The sequence below is a fragment of the Chrysemys picta genome, chromosome 16, assembly GCF_011386835.1.
Source record: "Chrysemys picta bellii isolate R12L10 chromosome 16, ASM1138683v2, whole genome shotgun sequence".
In the NCBI taxonomy this organism is placed as follows: Eukaryota; Metazoa; Chordata; order Testudines; family Emydidae; genus Chrysemys; species Chrysemys picta.
In genome coordinates, this window is record NC_088806.1 from 11160442 (window position 1) to 11184105 (window position 23664).

The window sequence follows — 23664 nt, forward strand, 5'->3', positions numbered from 1 at the left end:
GGGCACAAACTAAATATTTGCCAATATAAGAGAGAAGCACCAACATGTGGGGAGATTTTATGTCACCATTCAACAGTTCAAGAGAAAGGAGGGGAAATTTGAGGGGATTACACAGCGATATTCAATCAACAACAGAATGGGACGGATTCTTATTGCCTCACATTCACATGGCCAGCAGGAGAGGGGCTGGAGTCAGAAGGTCACTGGCTGTGGGGTCTGGAAATGTGACAGGCAGTGGTGTGTGTGTGGAGGGGGAGTTGCTGGGTCGTGCAGGGTGGGGGAGGGGAAGTAGGTGGGACTGGGAAACCTGGGGCTGGGCCGTCTCCATGGGGGACGCTTGCTCCTCCCTTCCCTTCCTGGGCCTTTCCATGCCCTGTTGCCAGCAGAGAGCAGCCCCCACCCCCAGCCCAGCCCTATCCCTGTCTCAGGGCTCTCCCAGCCTCTGCCCATTAACCCTCTTCCCAGTTCAGAAATCACTCAGGGGAACGATTTCCCACCTAAACAAGGACAAATCACTGCAGATAAAAATGGGGGGAAACACCAGAAACCTGAGATTGGAACTGGCCATTGGCGAAGTGGAGAGAAAATGGGGCACAGTTGGGGGAGGGGAACAGAGACCGTCTCAGGGATTGGAGGAAAGGGGGGGGGGGTCACCCTGGATGTGGCTCGTTGCTCTCTAGGGAGAAAGGGGACAGGGCTGGAGAGGATGGGGGGTCCCCACGGGAAGGGGCAGCGGTAAATCCGAGGGGATCTCAGCCCCCCCTTCTCTCCCCGCTCCTCGGGGTTCACCGGCTCTTCCCCCCCCCCCCGGCCATGTCCGGGCTGCACAGACATTTTCCATCCGCCCCTTTCCCAGGTCTCCCGCCCCCACCGCACGGCCCCACGCAGGGACCCCAGTGGGGGCTGGTTCTCCCCCGTGGTGCCCCAGGGCAGAGCCTGGCCGGGCCCGGGGGCGTTGGGCTCCTGCGGGGACAGCAGCTCCGAGCCCCCCGCGGGCGCTGCCCCAGGGAGCAGATCCCGGCGCTGCGAGATGCCGGGTCCACCCCACGGACACTGGGGCAGAGTCACCGCCCGGCCCCGCCCCCGGGGCTCGCTCCGGTACCTGGAGGCTGCAGCGCCGCAGCGGGGCGGGCAGAGCTCGGGGCGGCTCCAGCGGGAGCAGGGCCCGGGCCGGGCACCGGGGGGTTTAATGAAAGTCTCTTCCGCGATCTGCGCATGCCCAGAGCTCCAACGGCACAAACCGTCTCCGGCCCCGGGAGAGGCTCCAACGGCCCAGCGTGAGCCAAACAGAGCCGCAGCGCCCCGCGCGCGTTCGCAGCCCGGCCCCGCCTCCCCGCCCGACGTCACTTCCGCTCCCAGGAGAGTCCGGAACTACATCTCCCAGCCTGCCCCGGGAGCGCTGCTGCCCTCTGCAGCCCAGGTAAGGGCGGGCCCCGGAGTCAGCCTCAGCCTTTCCCCATCTCCCCTTCCCTCGTAGAGACCCCCCCGGCCCCTGTCCCTGTCCCCCCGCCCGCAGTGACCCCCGCGCCCCTCCCCCGCCGGGCCTCTCAGACCCGCCCCCGGCGTCTTCTCGCTCTCAGGCTGCCTCTCACACTGTGATACTGATGTCAAGCTCCAAGCCTAGGGTGACCAGATCACCAAAGACAAATATCGGGACGTGGGGGGGGCGTGGCGGGGGGCGGGGCCAAAAAAAAAAAAAAAAAAAAAACTTCCTCCGCAAGTGCTGGAGGGAGGCCCGGGAGACTCAGGGGAAGCGCGGGGCCGGGGTGAGTAAGAGTCCGGCCTGGTCCCGAGCAGGCAGGACTCAGTCGGGTGGTAAGGAGAGGAGGGGGGCGGCCCGCGGGGCCAGGCGGCGGCTGTTGTTGTCCCCCCGGGCAGCGGGACTCGGGAGCAGCCGCTGCTGCAGCTCCCACTGCCGCGGGGGAGGAAGCGGCCATGGCGCTCCGCGGCTGCGGCTCTGGCGCCCCCGAACCCCCCGAGCCGGGGCCTGCTGCGGGGACCCAGCAGCGCGCACGCTGCGCCCAGCCCCTGGCCAGCGTCTGGGCTGCTGCCCAGCTAGTGCTATCCCGCGGCGGCCCCGGAGTGGGGGCAGCAGGCCCCAGCCCCCCGTCCTGCTCGGGTCCCGCAGGGGAACGAACGGGGCTGGGCTGCCGATGCCTCCGCCCCGGGGCCACCGCGCGATAGCACCAGCTGGGCAGCCCAGACGTGTCTAGCCAGGGGCTGGGCCCAGCGTACGCGCTGCTGCAGGCCCCGGCTCGGGGGGTTCGGGGGCGCCAGAGCCGCCGAGCGCCATGGCCGCTTCCTCCCCCGTCGCCTGGCCCCGCGGGTCGCCCCCCTCCTCTCCCAACCACCCGAGTCCTGCCTGCACTGGGCCAGGCCGGACTGTTACTCACCCCGGCCCCGCGCTTCCCCTGCGTCTCCCGGGCCTCCCTCCAGCACTTGCGGAGGGAGGGGGAATGGTGAGCCCGGGGAAGAGGCGGGGATTCGGGGAGGGAGCCAATCGGGGGAGGAGGGGGCGGAGTCGGGGCGGGGGGGGGGGGGCGCGAGCACTTCCGGGCTCGAGGCTCGGGGCATTTCCTTGTTTGTCCGGTTGTCCCGACCGCACGTCGGTCGGGACGCGGGACAAACAAGGAAATATCGGGACGGTCCCGATAAAATCGGGACGTCTGGTCACCCTATCCAAGCCTTAGACAGGCACTGCACTTACACAGCCATCCACAGGCAGGGACAAACCCAACTGTGTTACACGAATGATCTCCCAGCCACTCATGAACCATCAATAGGTTCCAGCCAATTCCCCAGCCCTGCACCCCAGAACTGTCCCATTTTGCACTGGTCAGAAGCCTGGCCACTGTAAGTTCATTACCTAGTTTGCCACTTTGTCAAAGGAAAGTGGACATGCACCAGCCTTTGTAACCTGGGCAGATTTCTCCAGCACTTTAGACAAACTCACTGGTAAGGATAAAACATTAAATCTGTATCTCTCTCGGCTGCTTTCTGTGTCTTCCCAACCCCAGGGGAAGCCCTCCTCCCCCTGCCAGTTGGGTCATTTGCATTCTTACAGACAAGTATTTCTTCAGTAGAATTTGCATCCTGTCTTAGAGAGACAGTTAATTTCCACAAGCATATCGGGAGCGACCGGTGTCCTGAAAAACTGGGACCTGGGTTGGGGTTCCCCCCAACACTCCTTTCTCTATCCCTGCGGAGTCAGCTGTGTGACTGCTCCCCTTTGGGGAGGTCGGTTTCACAGTCCGTCCTCTCTGAACCCGAGTCACAGGCTGAGTGCCTGGGTGCAGAGATGCTGAATCAGCCACTCTGTCCTGGGCATCCTGTCCCAAGTGACCACTGAGGAGACATTCATGTACTTCCACTATTCTTTCCCCAGTTTTCTTCTCTGCCCCCCGCCTCTAGGACACACACCTCTGTGCTTTCTACAACAGTCTGTGACCCCGGTTCAGCTGCAAAGGGCTCACAGCCAACAGCCTGGACAGTTTTCTCAGTGACAGGCACTTTATCCCCCTCCCTTCCTGAGGTGGTGGTGCCTTCAGATGCAGTGCAGGAACTGGTCTCCACCTCCCCCACACCTGGAAGAATGCTGCTTCCCCCTCCTACAGAGCAGTTAAAGAGACTCTCTCGCATTCGTTCAGCAGTTCATGGGACTTTACTGTTTCCCTATGGGGTCCCAGCATCGTATTTCTTCTTGCTGCAGGTATAACAGCTTGAGTTGCACTGAAAGAATCATTTCCAATAAGTATGTCAATGGCAATAGTTTTTAAAACCATCAGTGTTGATCTGCATTTCAGTCAAAGACACACGAATCCTGTAACCTCCTACTAATAAAAGTTCTGGCAGTGTTACCTTCTTGAATTATACTCTGCTTAACCACAGAAATTTCTGCACCTGTAGCCTCCCATCGTAAGTATCCCTTGCCATGAATCTTGAAAACCTTGATGTGCTGCATGTCTGGTTCTGCAGAGGGTAATCCCACAAAACCAAGATGATAAGTGTCCGGCGCCTGTGAGATTTCTGTGTTGAGGACAGCAGTATTAACATGGGCTATTTGTTGTCTGCGTCCTCTCAGTACAGGGCATTTATTCCTCAGATGAATTACAGGGATAGCACCTTTTTGGCTCTTCTGTTTTCACAGGAGGTTTGGGATGGGGATTAGAGGAATGGTTTTGGGGATGTGTGACGCTCTGTACCTCGGGGGGACATCCTACACCCCCATCTTCATCTTTATAAAATGATTGTGTGGTATCCAATGCAAAGTTTGTCATGTTGGGTGTGTTCGGAAGGCTCGTGATGCACTGTGCATGGTTGTTATAATAATTGTTACTGTAATGTTATAGTAAGGTTGTAGGTTACAATTTCATGTATATAGTTATGAGGCTGAAAATGTACCCTCGTGGCTTAAAGCAAACCCATGCAAGAATTCTCCAAGAGCAGAGAGGCAGTTCACACCTTGTCATGGCAACGGCATGGATGGGACAAACCCAGCCCAGCCTCACAGGAACAATGGACGCTGTCTTAGGCAGCAATAAAGAATCTGTTCGACCAGGGGTCTCAAACATGCGGCCCGGGGAGTTATTTCCTGCAGCCCAACAAGCTCCCCTCACCCACTGCCCCGCTTCCCTCCCAGCGTGCCGCATCCACACTCCTCTGCCTACCTCCAGGCGCTTCCCGCCACCAAACAGCTGTTTGGTGGCATTTAGCACTTTCCAGGAGGAAGGGGGAGGAGCAGGGAGGAGGCAGAAAAAAGGCCAGACAGTGGTGGGGATTTGGGGAAGGGGTTGGAATAGGGGCAGGGAGGGGGCAGAATTGGGGTGAGGACTTTGGGAAAGGGGTGGGAATGGGGGGTGGGAAGAGGCAGGGCAGGGCCAGGGCCTCATGGGAGGGGTGGAGTGGGGGTGGGGGGGGTTGTATCTTTATATGTAAAGGTGTCGGTGATGCGGCCCTTGTGCCAATGTACTAGTCCTCATGTGGCCCTCGTGGTGATTTGAGTTTGAGACCCCTGTGTTAGACCCTGGAGGGAGTCACCCCTTTCCTTTGGGCAGTTTGGGACTGTGATGAGGTAATACTCACCTGACTCTGAAGGTGGGCGGGGGGCAAAGCCAAGCAGAAAGAAAGGACATGATAAAAGGAAGTGACATTTTGCCATGCTCTCTCTCTTTCGCCTATATCTTGTGACAGGGTCGGGGTAGAGGAGAGTGATAGAAGGTAGATCTATTAGCCCCAGATTAAGCAGGTCCCTTTTTGCTGAGTAAAATAATGGACTGTTCCAGAACAATCAGGAAGTTGCTGGAATCAATTAAGACAGGCTAATTAGGACACCTGGAGCCAATTAAGAAGCTACTAGAATCAATTAGCACAGACAGGCTAATCAGGGAACCTGGTTTATAAAGGACCTCACTTCAGTTAGTGAGGTGCGTGCGAGGAGCTGGGAGCAAGAGGCGTGCAAGAAGCTGAGAGTGAGTAGTCGTACTGCTGGAGAACTGAGGAGTACAAGCGGCTACAGGCATCAGGAGGAAGGTCCTGCGGTGAGGATAAAGAAGGTGTTGGGAGGAGGCCATGGGGAAGTAGCCCAGGGAGTTGTAGCTGTCACGCAGCTGTTACAGGAAACACTGTAGACAGCTTCAATCCACAGGGCCCTGGGCTGGAACATGGAGTAGACAGTGGGCCCAGGTTCCCCCCCAACTCCCTATTGGATAGAAGAGGAGTTGACCTGGACTGTTGGTCCCACCAAAGGAGAAGGTCCCTGGCCTGTCCCCCGACTAGGTGGATCAGTAGAGATTGCGGGGGATTGTTCTCCTCCCTTTCCCCATGCTGGCCAGTGGTGAGGTTAGCTGAGTGAACGGCAGGGTTGAGCCACTAGAAAAAGTGGGCAAACTGAGAGCTGCCGTGAATCTCTGAGGTGAGCAAATTCGCCTATAAGCGCAGGACCCACCGAGGCAGAGGAGGAACTTTGTCACAATCTACGGACACCACCACCACCAAGTGACTGAACCACTGATCAAAGGGGAGACCCTAGCTGAAGAGCCAGCCTGTGGTGAGAAGCCTCTAAGTTTGAAAGGACATTGAAAGTGTTAAGGTCCGCTTAGAATGTGTTTTGCTTTTATTTCATTTGACCAAATCTGACTTTGTTGTGCTTTGACTTATAATCACTTAGATCTACCTTTATAGTTAATAAATCTGTTTATTCTACCTGAAGCAGTGCGTTTGGTTTGCAGTGTGTCAGAGACTCCCTTGGGAGAACAAGCCTGGTACATATCAATTTCTTTGTTAAATTGACGAACTTATATAAGCTTGCAGTGTCCAGTGGGCATAAATGGACACTGCAGGATGGAGGTTCCTAGGGTTGTGTCTGGGACCGGAGATACTGGCTAGTGTCATTCGCTCACAAGTAGCTGGGAGCAGCTGACATGCCAGAGGCTGTGGGTGAGCACCCCAGGAGTGGGGGTGCTCACAGCAGAGCAGGGTAAGGCTGGCTTCACAGGCAAGTGTTGGAGTGACCTAGCAGATCACTGGTCCAGACAACACCAGAGGGGAATGTCACAGGCTGTGAGTGCCCAGCCTCCCAGCCACCCTCCTTTTTCCCACAGGTAAAACGGAAACCCTGCTTCCCACCAGGTTTAAACTTCCCTTTGTGTGGTTTACACTCACTCAAAGCATCATCTAGAGAGACCGCCTCATCCAGAGTGTTCACATTTTTATCCCACAGACACTGCTTCATATCATCTCTACATATGCTTAAGAAATGTTCCAGAGTAACCAGTTCAAATATTTCTTCAAAGCTTGCAATTCCCCTTCCCCTCACCATTTCCCATCAGATCTTTCATCCTGTTACATATTCCCCGTTACTCAAACACGCATTTCTCTTAAGACTCCTAAAATTCGCCCGATCTGTTTCAGGGGTGATCTGAAATCATTTCTTTGAATTTCTAGTAATCTAAAGCATCCTGAATTGGCATTTCCTTGAATGTATTCAGAACTTTACCAGTTAACTTTGCAACCAAAGTGGGGATTTTCTTGTCCTCAGGAATCTCATGAATCACACACAGCCTCTCAAAGGTAGTGAAATGTTCTGTAACATCATCTGTCACTTTGGATGCAAGACACAATTGTTCCCATTTGTGGATTTTTGGAAGGTGGGAATGAGTGACAGGGGAAGGTTCTGGTTCTGCTTTTCTAGCCGTCCAATTAATGGTTTTGCTCTTTCTTTCTCCTTCATGGCGAGTCTTTGGTGTTCAGCTTCCTCGGCTTTCAGCTCTAGGGGCAATGCGGAGATGCCAAATCTCCAGGTCACCCTGCCGGACAGGGCAGGCAGTCTGATGAGAGATTTAGGAGGCCAGAGGGTCCCTTCCTCCATGTGAGCTGGAACTACCTGGGCCCGAGTGGGGCCGAGCTAAGGAGAGAGCAGGAGCCCAAGCAGAGCCGGGGAACTGAGGTGTGACTGCCAAAGCCAGAGAAGCAGCCCAGGGACATGGAGGCAGAGCAGCGGCAGCCTGTGGCTGGAGGTGGGTGTGGGGAGCAGCTTGGGAGAGTGAGGGGGACCCAGGGCAGAAGCGCAGGGAGACGCCACCAGTCAAGAGGGCTTGCAGGCCAGATTTGGGGGATCGTAACCCCTACATGTGGGCCGATGCTGGGAAGAAGTGTCCTGCCATCTAGCGCCTGAGGACATGTGGCCACCACCAGAGCATGTGTTCGATCTGTAGCATCTCTGCACCACAGCCAGGACCTGGGAAGGAGGCCTGGGACACGTGAGGGAGAGACTGTGAACTTCCCGTATGTTCCAGAGACGCTGTTTGTGATATCCCTGTGCCACAGAATGAGATTACGTGTTTGCCTTTAACCTTTTCCATCTTTCCTTATTTTTTAAACTGATTGCTCTTTAATAAATTGTATTTGCTTGAAGCATATGCAATGATCAGTGGGTCAGGGAAGAGTCCAGTGTGGAGAGAGGACCCCAGAATGGGGACACCCTCGCCCCTGTTCTAAGTGACCACAATAAGAGCGGGGGTAATGTCTGTGGGAGGGGAAATAAAAAAGCCCCTCTGCCCCCCCCCCACCACATGCTATTTTTGCAAACACTAGTGTCTGTCCATCGCGGCAACTGTTATCCCCTCTGCCCCTGCCTGTGCTGGAGTTTTACCCTCTGTCACCGCCTCACCCCTGGGTTTCCCCTCAGCTCCTTTTCCCCTCATCCCTGATTTTGCCCCTCAGCCCCTCTCCTAACCCTGCCTCCAGCTGACCCCATGGACCAGTCCATTTCCACCCCCTCCTCAGATTTTCCCCCTTTGAGTCCCTGTAAATAATAGTCTGCAGAATATGATTCCAAGTAAGGGCAGGGTGAAGGGAAGTGGCTTCAGCAGATGTTACTGAGCATGCCCAGTGCACTCTCAGTAGCACAGTCCTACAGACAGCAGTTTCTCACACTACAGCCCGGGCTCCCAGCTCACACTGGAGGCAGCAGCACCAGCAGTGTCTCCTACCTTACAGAGCTCCGCCTCCAGGAGCTGCCCCATGGCTCTTTTCCTTGTTTTTCCTGCTTCCTTCTTCCCAGCTCCCTGTTCTGGGCCCTTCCTGCCTCCTTCAAGCCCAACACGGGCTGCAGCTGCCGCACTCACCAGGCCAGGGACTTTCTGAGGTGGGAACTAGCCCCATCTCTGCTGCTCCTCTTGCTTGTGTGTGTCCCAGAGCCGCTGCAGGGACTGTCCCGCACCCAGGCTCTCATTCCTATTAGCACTCGCAGGGGCCAATCCAGCTACGGGAAAATGAGTGCCCCTGGGAGCAGGGAAGTTACCAAGTCCCCTTGCAAGGGGGCAGGGGGATGGAACAAAGGGAAAGAGGAGAGAGAGACCGAAAGGGGATAAGGAGAAATAAGTGGGGAAAGCAGCACCCAGCTCTTTTCTCCTGCATCACCCCTGAGTAGATTGCTCCTGAGCTCTGGGTAAATATCCCCCCGTGTCCAGGGTCTCCCAGATCCCCCTGCCTCCCAAGGGAATGCACATAGGGGTCTCTTTCCTGCCAGGCGTGATTACAAGCGGCTGTAGGTGTCACCCTTATGCCAGGATTTGAGACAGACAGGAAAGCTTGGGAACATGCGTCTGTATGTACAGTTCAGTGTGACAATCCCCCTCCAGGAGGTGTTTGTTCTCTACTCCTGCTGGATGGGCACAGAATGGGGCAGCAAAAGGCTTGTCAGTTTCTGGTGCTGCACATTCCTTAACGTAGAACAGTATGAAATGAAGAAAATGGAGATTCAATTAAAGGGAAATATACAAATAAAAGTTCCAGCCCTGGTTGCTTATTGAAAGAAATGACTCAATATCCCAGTTACATGTTTTATTAACATGGATTTATTTGTTCAAGAGCACACATCACTAAGGCTAAATGACTATAGACTCCACTCAGCTAAGGGTTAAACAATACAGTGACAAAGTTCAGGTCAAATTAGTAAATCAATCAGTTAAGAAGGATATTGCATTGGAATCAAGTCATCAATTTAGTCAAACCATCAGATTAATACACCAGAAAACCAACCTTTATAAATCGTAAAAGAGCAACCCAAGAAGGCAGGTGAATAGTTAGTGATGTCGAAACCCCAATCAGAGATTTTTACCCAGGCAGTGCAACCCAAATTTAGCCAGCTGAATATTTCAATACCAAAACCAAATTATTGCTTACATTTAACCTACAACCTCAAAGCCAATTAGTTTTCTCCTTAGATGTCACTATTGTGTAGTTAATACTTCCTGCCTTCTCGCCCCAAAGCACAAACAGACCTTAGAGAGACATTAGTATAAAAAAAGTTCAAACAGCTCTCGCTGAACAATACATATCTGACAGCTCAATTCCTTGCAGTGCTTCCATAGGTGAGGAGCATGCAGTCAGTCATTTCATAGGGCAGAGTTTTAAGACTATTAAGATTTGGGGAACTATTATTCCTAGCATCTTCCCTTTATAGATTTCAGAGTTGTGTGTACACACACACACACACCCCCCCCAATCTAAGAGAAAGGCTGGGAGGTCTCCAAGTTCATAAAAAGAAACAGACAAAAAATAGAAGAAGAAACAAAACGTTTCTAAGATTATAAGGGGTTGGATCTCTGCACCTCTCGGTCTTTGGATTCACTTGGAGTAGGAACTGTAGCTGCAGTTTAGGAACCAGGTAATGGCATAGATGGTCCAGCACTTTGGACTAGCATGGTTTTGTTGACATTGTGCTTCATTTCCCAGAGGGGATCAGTCCTGGGATCCTGGCAGTCAGTCCCTCTCAGGCTGTGTCTACACTGGCAGAGTTACAGCACTGGGAGTTACAGTGCCGCTCGGAGAGTGCTGAAGGGAAACCGCTATTGTGTGTTCACAGTCAGCTGCCTGTGCAATAGCGTGTTCACACTTGTGGCACTTGCAGCAGTGTTGGGAGCGGTGCACTCTGGGCAGCTATCCCACTAAGCATCGCTTCCTCTTCTGCCACTAAGCATTGTGAGAAGACAGAGGGGGTTGCGGGGCATCCTGGGTCCTGTCCCAATGCCCCGTGATGCATTGCTTCGCATCCCAGCAATCCCTGTGCTTCCATCCACATTTGGCGCCATCTTTCAATGGTTGGTGCACTGCGCATTCTGCCTCTTCGTGCTGCAGGAATGGATCCAGCACTGTTGACCAATATGCTACATGTCACGAGTGGCAGTGGAGTTTTCCTTAAAGTACAAAAGCAGAGGAGTTCAACATTGATCTCACCACATGTAGTAGCTATGACAGGAGATCGCTTGTGGCATTCACAGTGGAACGCCACGTTTGGGCTCAGGAAATAAGCTCTGAGCGGTGGGATCACATCATCATACACATCTGGGATGACGAGCAGTGGCTGCAGAGCTTTCAGATGAGGAAACCCACAGTCATCCATCAAGCCCAGTGTGCAGCCTGAGAGTGACCAGTGCGAGATGCGTCAGAGGGAATGAACAGAACAGGCTTGTTGACCTGCAGTGTGAGAGTCTTTCACCCTTACCTTTAACTTTATTGTTGTGGATTTCTACTTATCCTATTTTACCACAGCTCCCCCGAGGTTTCTGGGCTAATCAGGTGTGAACCACTCCTTTGATGCAGATGTGTCCCAATCCAGCTGAATTGAGGCAGACTTTGGGCCAATGTCAGTTTGGAAAAGGCCTGTTTAACCCAGCAGGTTTCTCAAAGTATCTGTTGCTGTGAACCGCATGTAGTGTGGATGTGTGAACCCCAAAGATATCAAACATGAAAGAAACACAAGGCCAGTTTTGGGGAGTTTCCAGAGCCAGGCCTGAGGGTTAAACAGCTGTGCTCAAAAGGAAAAGGGGCCTCAGCACCTATAAAAATAACTGGTTGCAAAATTTAAATTAAATTAAAAAAACAAACCAAAACAAAAAAACCCAGAAAAGCTACCATCACACATCCATCACCATTTTATATTTTGACATCTCCTGCCTGATATGACATCTTTTCTTTGCAAACAAGAGACCTGGAGAACTCTGTGGCTGTTACCCTCTAACTGGGTAAAAAGTTCCTAATCTTGTCTCAAGTAAGTTTCCTCTTAACAGAAGATTTAAAATTTATCAAAAGATTCAACTACTGGGTCTCTATTCTCATACATGCTATTTCTCTCACATATTCCCCCACTCTAATTCCTTTGTAGTGAGGTTTCAATTTCAGGATTAGCCTCCATTTCCTATCTAGTAGGAGGGGGCAGGGAGAGAACTAGAAGAAAACTTGAATTATATTGTAACACTGAAAGTTATTACATAATCAGCTTCTTACGTTACATTAATTAACTTAATGTTTAATTTTATTGTCGCTGGTAACAACTTATTCAATGATTACAAAATATAAACCGATAGGGCAGTTTTCTCTTAATTCCCATTTCCACCCAGTGAGCTTTGTGTGAAGTCACATTCTACAATAATCTAGTAGCCTTCCATTTCTGTGAGTTCATTTCTCCCTGGGTCTTCTCCCAGAAGTGTGGGTGGAAGGGGTCTCACACTATGTGGGAATGCTGCATCATGAGAAAAACCACCTGTGCTCTATTTTCACACTTTCTAATCTTTCAAAGTAGCAGGAGGTGGATATGTGATACAAATGCATTAGACTCTAGAGCAAAACTAAGAGACCAAACCACAGACTCTGGACTCAACATTCACGTTACCTTCAGTCTGAACGTGGAATCTGATACATTCCCTCACTGGCTACAAATCATTTGCCCAGCATGGAAGTGTTTCTTGTCCAACAAGGCAGCCAGATTGGGACCCATAGGCATGAAGGAATCAGCTGTTGCCTGGGAGTTTGCCTGGGGAGAGTTCCCACAGAGTGTTTTTGCCTTTCAGGCTTCTGTGAGAAGTAAATACATCATCTGAGGACACTTTTAGAAGGAACACATAGATACTGAGCGATCAGCTGTTGTGACCTGCACAGGCTGTGCCATGTGTATCTTTCTCCCAGAGGTTAGAAGTGACTTTGGCTGTACAAAGTGCAAACTGGTCTCCATATTAGAAGGTTAAAGGACTAGAGACGTAAGTATCAACCTTGCATTGCATCAGAGAAAACGAAGACTTTCTGGACAGAAGTCAGTGTTTGGTTCTGGGGGCACAGCATGCCAAAGAATCAGACAGGGCAGGGCAGAACGGGGAAGAAAACTGGCACCATGTGATCTTCAGAAGAAGAATGAGGAGAACCTATGTACCCCCAATGCAGATAGAGGAACAAAACCTTTTTCAGGCTCTCTGCACAGGTTCTACTGCGGAGAATGATTTGGAAGAGCAATCTAGCCATCAGAAGGAGACCCCATCGACCAGAAGGCATGAGATGCAGTGTCCTAGGATGGAGGTTCCACGACCACCACTCCCAAGAGGAGGAGACGGGTGGTGGTGGTCGGGGACTCTGTCCTAAGGGGGACGAAGTCATCCATCTGCTGACCAGACTGAGAGACTCGAAGTGTGCTGCTTGCCTGGAGCTAGAATTCAGGATGTGACGGAGTGTCTGCCGAGACTGATCAAGCCCTCAGACTGCTACCCCTTCCTACTTCTCGTTGTGGGCACCAATGATACTGCCAAGAATGATCTTGAGTGGGTCACTGCAGACTACATGGCTCTGGGAAGAAGGATAAAGGAGTTTGAGGTGAAAAAGATGGTTACTCACCTTTGTAACTGTTGTTCTTCAAGTTGTGTTGCTCATATCCATTCCAATTAAGTGTGCGCGCACCGTGTGCACAATCATCAGAAGATTTTTACCCTAGCATCACTCGGTGGGTCAGCTGAGGCGCCCCCTGGAGTGGCGCCCTTATGGCGCTGGATATATGCCCCTGCCGACCCAGTGCCCCCCTCAGTTCCTTCTTCCCTCTACTCCAACAGAGGGGAAGGAGGGTGGGTTTGGAATGGGTATGAGCAACACATCTCAAAGAACAACAGTTATAAAGGTGAGTAACCGTCTTTTCTTCTTGAAGTGCTTGCTCATATCGATTCCAATTAGGTGACTCACAAGCCTTACCTAGTCGGTGGGGTTGGAATGAGATGTCGCAGAGTGCAGGACTGCTGAACCAAATGCAGCATCACCCGTTGACTGCTGCACTATGGCATAGTGGGAAGCGAAGGTATGCACAGATGACCAAGTTGCTGCCCTACAGATCTCCTGTATGGGCACATGAGCCAGGAAGGTGGAGGACGAAGCTTGAGCCCGAGTGGAGTGGGCAGTAAGATGCGTAGTTGGGACACCAGCCAAGTCATAGCACGCACAGATGCATGATGTGATCCAGGATGAGAAGCACTGTGTGGAGACCGGGAGGCCCTTCATCCGGTCTGCCACTGCCACAAACAGCTGGGCTGTCCTCCTAAAGGGTCTTGTTAGATCAATGTAAAAGGTGAGAGCCCTATGAACATCTAGAGAATGCAGCTGTTGTTCTCATCAAGCAGTGTGCGGCTTTGGATAGAAGACTGGAAGGAAGATGTCTTGATTGACATGAAAGGTAGACACCACCTTAGGAAGGAAGGTGGGGTGTGGTCGCAGCTGTACCTTGTCCTTATGGAACACCGTATACGGTGGGTCTGAAGTCAGGGCCTGAAGCTCCGACACACATCTCACCGAGGTGATAGCGATAAGGAATGCTGTTTTCCAGGAAAGGTACAGAAGCGAGCAGGTGGCCATTGGCTCGAACGGAGCACCCATGAGTCTAGATAGGACCAGGTTGAGGTCTCAGGTAGGGGCCGGACGCTGAATTTGTGGGTACAGATGTTCCAATCCCTTAAGGAACCTGCTGACTATGGGATTGGAGAAAACCAAGCACCCGTTTTCGCCGGGATGGAGGCTGAAATCACTGCTAGGTGTACTCTGATGGATGAAACAGCAAGGCCTTGCTGTTTCAGGGACAAGAGATAATCCAGGATGGTAGGTGCCGACTCCTCCAGAGGAGCAGTATTGTTCAGGGCACACCAGCAGGAGAAACGCTTCCACTTAGCCAGATACGTGGACCTAGTAGAGGGCTTTCTGCCACCCAAGAGCACTTGCTGCACTGAGCGGGAGCAAGGCAGCTCAGATTGAGTTAGCTATGCAGCATCCATACTGTGAGATGGAGGGATTGCAGGTCTGGGTGACATAGTCAGCCATGCTCCTGAGTGATCAGGTCCGGTCACAACGGGAGAGGGATTGGTGCGGCCACCGACAGATCGAGGAGTGTGGTGTACCAATGTTGTCTGGGCCACGCTGGGGCGATCAATATTAAGCGGGCCCTGTCTCTGCATAACTTGAGAAAGACCTTGTGGACTAATGGAAATGGAGGGAAGGCATAGAGCAGGTGGTCTTTCCACGGTATTAGGAAGGCGTCCGACAGGGAGCCCGGGGAGCATCCCTGGAGAGAGCAGAACACCTGGCACTTCCAATTCTTGCGAGAGGCAAAAAGGTCTACTTGGGGAAATCCCCACTTCCGGAAAACAGAATGGATAACGTCCGGGTGAATCGACCTCTCGTGAGCCAGGAAGGATCTGCTGAGGCGATCTGCCAAGGTGTTTTGGACTCCTGGGAGAAATGATGCCACCAGGTCGATCGAGTGGGCTATGCAGAATTCCCACTGTTGGATGGCCTCCTGACAGAGGAGAGATGACTGCGCTCCCCCTTGCTTGTTGATGTAAAACATGGCCGTTGTGTTGTCCATGATGACTGTGACACAACGGCCCTGAAGGTGTTCACGGAAAACCTGACACGCCAGGCGTACTCCTCTCAGTTCTCGAGCGTTGATGTGCAGGGCTATCTCTTGAGTGGACCAAAGGTCCTGTGTGCGGAGGTCCGCAAGGTGAGTGCCCCAGCCCAGAGATGATGCGTACGTGGTTAGGACCAGGGAGGGCTGTGGGGCATGGAATGGTATTCCCCCGCATACAAAGTTGGGGTTCAGCCACCAAGCCAGGGAGGATAAGACTTCCTTCAGTACAGTGAGCACTGTGTCTAAATTGTGTCGGCCTGGATGGTACACTGATGAGAGTCAGGTCTGAAATGGACGGAGACGTAGTCTGGCATGTCTGATCACGAAGCTGCATGATGCCATGTGCCCCAGAAGACCGAGGCACGTGCGTGCTGTCGAGGTCGGGAAGCTCTGGAGGCTGTGGATAATGTCCACCATGGACTGGAAGCAGGTGTGCGGTAGGCATGCACGGCGAGATTTGAATCCAGGACTGCTCCAAGGGGTGGAGGTATAGCTCAGTGGTTTGAGCATTGGCCTGCTAAACCCAGGGTTATGAGTTCAATCCTTGAGGGGGCCATTTAGGGATCTGGGGCAAAAATCTGTCTGGGGATTGGTCCTACCTTGAGCAGGGGGTTGGACTAGATGACCTCCCGAGGTCCCTTCCAACCCTGAGATTCTATGATTCTAAGTCTATTCTTTGGGTAGGCTTCAAAGTGAACTTTTCGGCATTGAGCAGCAGGCCCAGCTGTCTGAACAAGCTCATGGTGAACTGAACACGGGATTACACCTGGAGCTCGGAGCGACCCTGAAAGAGTCAGTCGTCGAGGCACGGAAACACTTGTCATAACTATAAAGGGAAGGGTAACAGCTGTCCTGTGTACAGTACTATAAAATCCCTCCTGGCCAGAGACTCCAAAATCCTTTTCCCTGTAAAGGGTTAAGAAGCTCAGGTAACCTGGCTGGCATCTGACCTAAAGGACCAATAAGGGGACAAGATACTTTCAAATCTTGGGGGGGGGGGGAAGGTTTTTGTTTGTGTTTTTTGTTTTGGGAGTGCGTTTGCTCTCGGGACTGAGAGGGACCAGACATCAATCCAGGTTCTCCACATCTTTCTAAAAAAGTCTCTCCTATTTCAAACTTGTAAGTAAATAGCCAGGCAAGGCGTCTTAGTTTTCCTTTGTTTTCTCAACTTGTAAATGTACCTTTTACTAGAGTGTTTATCTTTGTTTGCTGTACTTTGAACCTAAGACTAGAGGGGAGTCCTCTGAGCTCTTTAAGTTTGATTACCCTGTAAGGTTAATTTCCATACTGATTTTACAGAGATGATTTTTACCTTTTTCTTTAATTAAAAGCCTTCTTTTTAAGAACCTGATTGATTTTTCCTTGTTTTAAGATCCAAGGGGTTTGGATCTTGATTCACCAGGAGTTGGTGGGAGGAAGGAGGGGAATGGTTAATTTCTCCTTGTTTTAGATCCAAGGGGGTTGGATCTGTATTCACCAGGAGTTGGTGGGAGGAAGGAGGGGGGATGGTTAATTTCTCCTTGTTTTAAGATCCAAGGGGTTTGGATCTGTATTCACCAGGGAATTGGTGAAGGTTTCTCAAGGCTTCCCAGGGAGGGAATCCATTGGAAATGGTGGCGGCGGACCAGAGCTAAACTGGTAGTTAAGCTTAGAAGTTTTCATGCAGGCCCCTACAGTTGTACCCTAAAGTTCAAAGTGGGGATACAGCCTTGACAACTTGGATCCGATGTCAACCGAGTGAGGCAGCTACGACGGCCATGCACTTCATAAAGACCCTTGGTGCCGTGGATATACCGAAGGGAAGGATGGTAAATTGGAAGTGCTGTTGGTTGACCACAAAGCGGAGGAAACGCCTGTGCGGTGGGTAAATCGCTATGTGGAAGTACGCGTCCTTCTGTCGAGGGCGGTGTACCAGTCTCCAGGATCCAGGGAAGGAATAATGGTCCCCAGGGAAACTATGCGGAACTTCAACTTTACCATGAATTTGTTGAATCTGCACATGTCCAGAATGGGCCGTAGCCCCCTTTTGCCTTGGGGATCAGGAAGTAACGGGAGTAAAACCCCCTGCCCCTCAGGTCCCTTGGAACCTCTTCTCTGGCTCCGACAGCCAGGAGCAACTGTACCTCCTGTAGAAGGAGTTGCTCGTGAGAGGGGTCCCTGAAGATGGACGGTGAGGGAGAGTGGGAAAGAGGGGACAAACCAAACTGAAGTTGGTATCCACTTTCCACCTTGCGTAGGACCCAGCGGTCTAATGTTATGCGGGACTATGCAGGGAGGAAATAGGAGAGGTGGCTGGAGAAAGGTGGAAAAGGATCCTGCAAGGAGACTGGTGCTCCGCCCTCGGGCGCACCTTCAAAAGTTTTGCTTGGGCCCCGCTGACCGCTTGGGGGGGCCCTGGTTTTGGCCCGTCTGAGGGCCAGATTGCCTACTACTACTATCCCGGCCACACCTTCTGGAGAAGTCCTGTTGTGGCTGAGGGTTAGGGTAGGTGCGCTGCAGTTGGGGTCGGAAGGGCCTATGCTGCATCACTGGGGTATGCATGCCCAATGAGCGCATGATGGCCTGGTTATCCTTAAGACTCTTAAGTCTAGAGTCAGTTTTGTCCGAGAATAACCCCTTGCCATCAAAGGGCATGTCTTGAATTGTTTGCTGCAGCTCCGCTGGAAGACCGGACACCTGCAACCATGAAATGCGGCGCATAGCTACGCTGGAGGCTAGAGTCCTAGCCACCGAGTCTGCCACATCTATTGAAGCCTGCAAGGACGTCCTGGCTACCTTCTTGCCCTCCTCCAGCAAGGCCCCGAACTCCTCCCTGGACTCTTGAAGAACCAGCTCTTTGAACTTCCCCATCGAGTTCCAGGTATTGTAATTATAACGGCTCAAGAGAGCCTGCTGGTTAGCCACCCTGAGTTGTAGGCCACCAGTCGAATAGACCTTGTGCCCAAATAGACCTAGCGTCCTTGGATTTAGGAGCGGGCGCTTGTTGACCGTGCCTTTACCTCTCATTAACTGACTGTACCACAAGGCAGCACGGTTGGGGGTGAATGTACAAGTACTCATAGTCCTTGGAGAGGACCAAGTACTTCCTCTCCACCCCCATGGCAGTGGGAGGAATAGATGCCGGGGACTGCCAGATCGTATTGGCATTAGCCTGGATGGTCCGGATAAATGGCAAGGCTACACGTGTGGGGGCATCGGCCGACAAGATGTCCACCACCGGATCCTCTACCTCTACCACTTCCTCCACCTGGAGGTTCATATTTTGTGCCATCCTACGCAGTAAGTCTTGGTGTGCAAGGAGGTCTATAGGTGGTGGGCCAGAGGAGGTCATGCCCACCACCGCTTCGTCAGGCGACGACAAGGAAGACAGCCCCAGGACTAACGGTTCCTGGGGCAAGTCTTGCTGGGGGAGGTCCGGCTGTCCTAAGTCCTCTATGCTAGGGGCATGGGCCTGAGTTGAGGGCAGGGCCGCTGTCTCTGAGCCCCCTGGGGTGGGCAGCTGACTGTGGCCTCCGGGACTCGGGGTTCCAAATGGGCCGAACGAGAAGGGGGATGCCTTGGGCCTGGTGGACCTTGAGGGGACGCCTTGGGCCTGGTGGTATGCCCAAGGGGTTCAAAAGGACCACTGCGGTGGTCCCTGAGCCGGATCGGGGTAGCCACTCTCCACCTGGGACAACCTCAAGATGGGGTGGGAAGGCCAAGGTGGAGCCAACTGGTCATGCTGTGTCAAACTATCCCATGTTGCTGGGCCTCATCACGGAGATAGAGATCGGTGCTGTGATCTGGAGCGGTACCGCAACCTGGACCGGGACCGACGGCCATATCGGTACCGGGAGGCAGATCTGGACCCCGATGAAGATCTACGCGTGGAGCGGTGCCGGGAGCAACTCCACAGAGACTGGCGCCGGGATTGGTGCAGGGAGCTTGACTGGTACCGATCGTACCAGGAAAGATATGTTCTTGAGGTGGAGCGGTGCCGCGAGAACAACAAGCGCCGAGATGATGATCGGTGCCAGGACTGCGAGCAGTACCATGCATGGAACCAGCGTCTAGATCGGGACCGCGACTTGGACTGGGACTGAGGTTGGTGCTGAGCCATCTCAGTCTGTGATGGAGGCCGCATGGTAGCCGGCTTCCCTATCGATGGGACAGACTGCACCGGTGGTGCCGGAGGCTGCAACGGTCCCGACTCGGTGAGTGCGATTAAGTCACAGGCTGTGGAGAAGGTCTCCGGGGTAGACGGTAGACCGAGCTCGACCATGGTGCACACCGGGGAACTTATATGAACCGGACTCAACGGCGCTTGCGGCGCCGGAATTGACGGTGTCGGAGTTGGAGCCTTTGCGGGATGGTCTGGCATGGGGCGTTGCTCCATGGCGGGCACAGGCGGTGCCTGCAACTGTGCAGGAGCAGCAGGATGCTTGTGTTGCTTCTTAGACCCCGGAGATAGCGAGCGCTGAGGACATCCGGTGCTGGGAGTCTTTGCCGGTGCTGGGTCGTTCCGGTGCCAGAGGTGCGCTTTTGGCCGATGGCGCTGGGTCTTGGCTCGGGCCCACGGGCACAGGGCTAAGTGCCGCTTCCATGAGGAGCTGCCTCAAACAAAAATCCCGCTCGTTTTTTGTCCGAGGCTTGAATGCCTTACAGATGTGGCACTATCTGGTTGATGGGATTCCCCCAGGCACTTCAGGCAGGAGTCGTGGGGGTCTCCTGTAGGCATCGGCTTAAGGCAGGCCGAGCAGGGTTTGAAACCCGGAGACCTAGGCATGAGCCCAGGTACCGGGAAGGAGGAAAAGGGAGGGCCCCTTTCCTCCAACTACTATATACACTAACTACAACTATAAACTACTAACAATGATACTACAAAAACTAACTAGAGATACAAATGAGTAAAGAGCTAGGGAAGTGGAGATCAGCTATGCCGTGCTCCACAGTTCCAACGACCATCATGGGCGGTAAGAAAGAACTGAGGGGGCGCTGGGTCGGCAGGGACATATATCCAGCACCATAAGGGCGCCACTCCAGGGGGCACCTCAGCTGACCCACCGAGTGTTGCTAGGGTAAAAGTCTTGTGACGATGGTGCACGCAGTGCGCGCACACCTAATTGGAATCGATATGAGCAATTACTCAAAGAAGAAGTCGTATTCTCATCCATCCTCCCTGTTGAAGGAAAAGGCCCAGGTAGGACCCATTGAATTGTGGAGGTAAATGCGTGGTTACACAGGTGGTGTCGGAGACAGGGCTTTGGATTCCTCGACCATGGCATGTTCCGGGAAGAAGGATTGCTAGAAAGAGATGGGATCCACCTAACGAAGAGAGGGAAGAGTATCTTCACAGGCAGGCTAGTGAGGAGGGCTTTAAACTAGGTTCGCCAGGGGATGGTGACCTAAGTCCTGAGGTAAGGGGGATACCGGGAGGAAACAGAAGGAGGAGAATGCAATGGGAGGGACTCCAGATTCATACTGAGAAAGCAGGGCAATTGGCTAGTTATCTTAGGTGCATGTAAATGAACACAAGGAGCCTGAGAAACAAGCAGGAAGAATTGGAAGTCCTGGCACAGTCAAAGAACTATAATGTGACTGGAATATCAGAGACTTCATGGGGAAGTTCACATGACTGGAGCACTGACATGGATGGGTATAGACTGTTCAGGAAGGACAGGCAGGGGAGGAAAGGTGGCGGAGTTGCACTGTATGTAAGAGAGTGGTATGATTGCTCAGAGCTCCAGTATGAAACTGAAGAAAAGCCTGTTGAGTCCTTGGGTTATATTTAGACGTGACAGCAACACGGGAGATGTGGTGGTGGGTGTGTGCTATAGACCACCGGACCAGGAGTATGAGGTAGACGAGGCTTTCTTCGGACAACTAACAGAAGTTTCCAGATCATAGGCCCTGGTTCTCATGGGGCACTTCAATCACCCGACATCTGCTGGGAGAGCAATACAGCAGTGCACAGACAATCTAGGCAGTTTTTGGAGAGTGTTGGGGATAACTTTCTGGTGCAAATGCTGGAGAAACCAACCAGGGGCTGTTCTCCTCTTGACCGGCTGCTCACAAACTGGGAAGAATAAGTAGGGAAAGTAAAAGTGGGTGGCAACCTGGGCAGCAGTGACCATGAGATGGTTGAGTTCAGGATCCTCACAAAAGGAAGAAAGGAGAGTAGCAAAATATGGACCCTGGACTTCAGAAAAGCAAACTTTGACTCCATTAGGGAACTGATGGGCAGGATCCCCTGGGAGGCTAAGATGAGGGGGAAAGGTGTCCAGGAAAGGTGGCTGTATTTTAAAGAAGACCTATTAAGGGCACAGAAACAAACCATCCCAATGAGCAGAAAGAATAGCAAATATGGCAGGTGACCAGCTTGACTTAATACTGAAAGCTTCGTTGAGCTTAAACACAAAATGAAAGCTTACAAGAAGTGGAAACTTGGTCAGATGACTAGGGAGGAGTATAAAAATATTGATTGAGCATGCAGGGTGTAATCAGGAAGGCCAAAACACAACTGGAGTTGCAGCTAGCAATGGATGTGAAGGGTAACAAGAAGGGTGTCTACAGGTATGTTAGCAACAAGATAAAGGTGAGGGAAAGCAAGGGACCCTTAATGAATGGGGGAGGCAACCTAGTGACAGATGATGTGGAAAAAAATGAAGTACTCAATGCTTTTTTTGCCTCAGTCTTCACAAAGTCAGCTAACACACTGCTGTCCTGGGCAACACAGTATGGGGAGGAGGTGAGCATCCCTCAGTGGTGAAAGAACAGGTTAAGGACTATTTAGAAAAGCTGGACATACACAACTCCATGGGTCCAGATCTAATGCATCTGAGGATGCTCAGGGAATTGACTGATGTGACTGCAGAGCTATTGGCCATTATTTTTGAAAACTCGTGGTGATCAGGGGAGGTCCAGGATGATTGGAAAAAGGCAAATATAATGCCCATCTTTTAAAAAGGGAAGAAGGAGAACCCAGGGAACTACAGACCGGTCAGCCTCACCTCAGTCCCTGGAAAAGTCATGGAGTGGGTCCTCAAGGAACCCATTTTGAAGCACTTGGAGGAGAGGAAGGTGATCAGGAACAATCAACATGGATTCACCAAGGGCAAGTCATGCCTGACCAACCTGATTGCCTTCTCTGATGAGTTAACTGGCTCTGTGGATATGGGGAAAACGGTGGATGTGATATATCTTGAGTTTAGCAAAGCTTCTAATATGGTCTCCCACAGTATTCTTGTCAGCAAGTTAAAGAAGTATGGATTGGATGAATGGACTATAAGGTGGATAGAAAGCTGGCTAGATTGTCAGGCTCAACGGGTACTGATTAATGGCTCAATGTCTAGTTGGCAGCCAGTATTAAGTGGAGTACCCCAGGGGTCTGTCCTGGGGCTGGTTTTGTTCAACATATTTATTAATGATCTGGATGATGGGATGGATTGCACCCTCAGCAAGTTCACGGATGACACTAAGCTGCGGCGAGAGGCAGATACCCTGGAGGGTAGGCATAGGGTCCAGAGTTACCTAGACAAATTAGTGGATTGGGCCAAAAGAAATCTGATGAGGTTCAACAAGGACAAGTGCGAAGTCCTGAGTTTAGGAGGGAAGAATCCCATGCACCACTACAGGATGGGGACTGACTGGCTAAGCAGCAGTTCTTCAGAAAAGGACCTGGGGATTATAGTGGATGAAGCTGGATATGAGTCAGCAGTGTGCCCTTGTTGCCAAGAAGGCTAACAGAATATTGGGCTGCATTAGTAGGAGCATTGCTAGCAGATCAAGGGAAGTTATTATTCCCCCTCTATTCGGCACTGGTGAAACCACATCTGGAGTATTGCGTCCAGTTTTGGGGCCCCCAGTGCAGAAAGGATGTGGAGAAATTGGAGAGAGTCCAGCGGAGGGCAACAAAAATTATTAGGGGGCTGGGGCACATGACTTACGAGGAGAGGCTGAAGGAATTGGGCTTGTTTAGTCTGCAGAAGAGAAGAGTGAGGGGGGATTTGATAGCAGCCCTCAACTGCCTGAAGGGGGGTTCCAGAGAGGATGGAGCTCAGCTGCTCTCAGTGGTGGCAGATGACAGAACAACGGGCAATGGACTCAAGTTGCAGCGGGGGGGTCTAGGTTGGATATTAGGAAACACTATTTCACTAGGAGGGTGGTGAAGCACTGGAATGGGTTCCCTAGGAAGGTGGTGGAATTTCTGTCCTTAGAGGTTTTTAAGGCACAGCTTCACAAAGCCCTGGCTGGGATGATTTAGTTGGTGTTGGTCCTGCTTTGAACAGGGGGTTGGACTAGATGACCTCTGGAGGTCTCTTCCAACCCTAATCATCTATGATTCTTTCTGTGCTTCATGAAAACTTTGGATCCAAATGGTAAAAGACAGTTGTGCCTAATTTAATCATAGCATCCTTGAGGAGTGTGATCAATGCCACTTAGCGAGGGAGCAGTGTCCTAAAAATAGTTTACCT

General features: G+C 52.2%; 2 protein-coding genes and 1 long non-coding RNA gene across 18 annotated transcripts in view; 1 reads left to right on the forward strand and 2 right to left on the reverse strand.

Annotated features, from left to right (window-relative positions):
- LOC101951937 (zinc finger protein OZF-like) overlaps positions 1–1371 on the reverse strand; it is a 45553-nt gene extending 44182 nt beyond the window's left edge. For 7 of the 16 annotated variants that reach the window (XR_010593177.1, XR_010593174.1, XR_010593173.1 and 4 more), the window contains exon 1: positions 1103–1356. Coding sequence is in view for 4 of the 16 variants with exons in the window: in XM_065569898.1 (XP_065425970.1) it covers positions 1103–1217 (115 nt within the window). In the remaining 12 variants the exon portion in view is untranslated. Of the gene's footprint in view, positions 1–1102 lie in introns of all 16 variants that reach the window. The other 9 variants (XR_010593169.1, XR_010593168.1, XR_010593170.1 and 6 more) reach the window with 6 other exon arrangements.
- LOC135972074 (zinc finger protein 271-like) overlaps positions 1–23664 on the forward strand; it is a 312092-nt gene that overhangs the window by 135015 nt on the left and 153413 nt on the right. The window lies entirely within an intron of this gene.
- The window catches only part of LOC135976000 (uncharacterized), a 262775-nt gene that overhangs the window by 68188 nt on the left and 170923 nt on the right, over positions 1–23664 (reverse strand). The window lies entirely within an intron of this gene.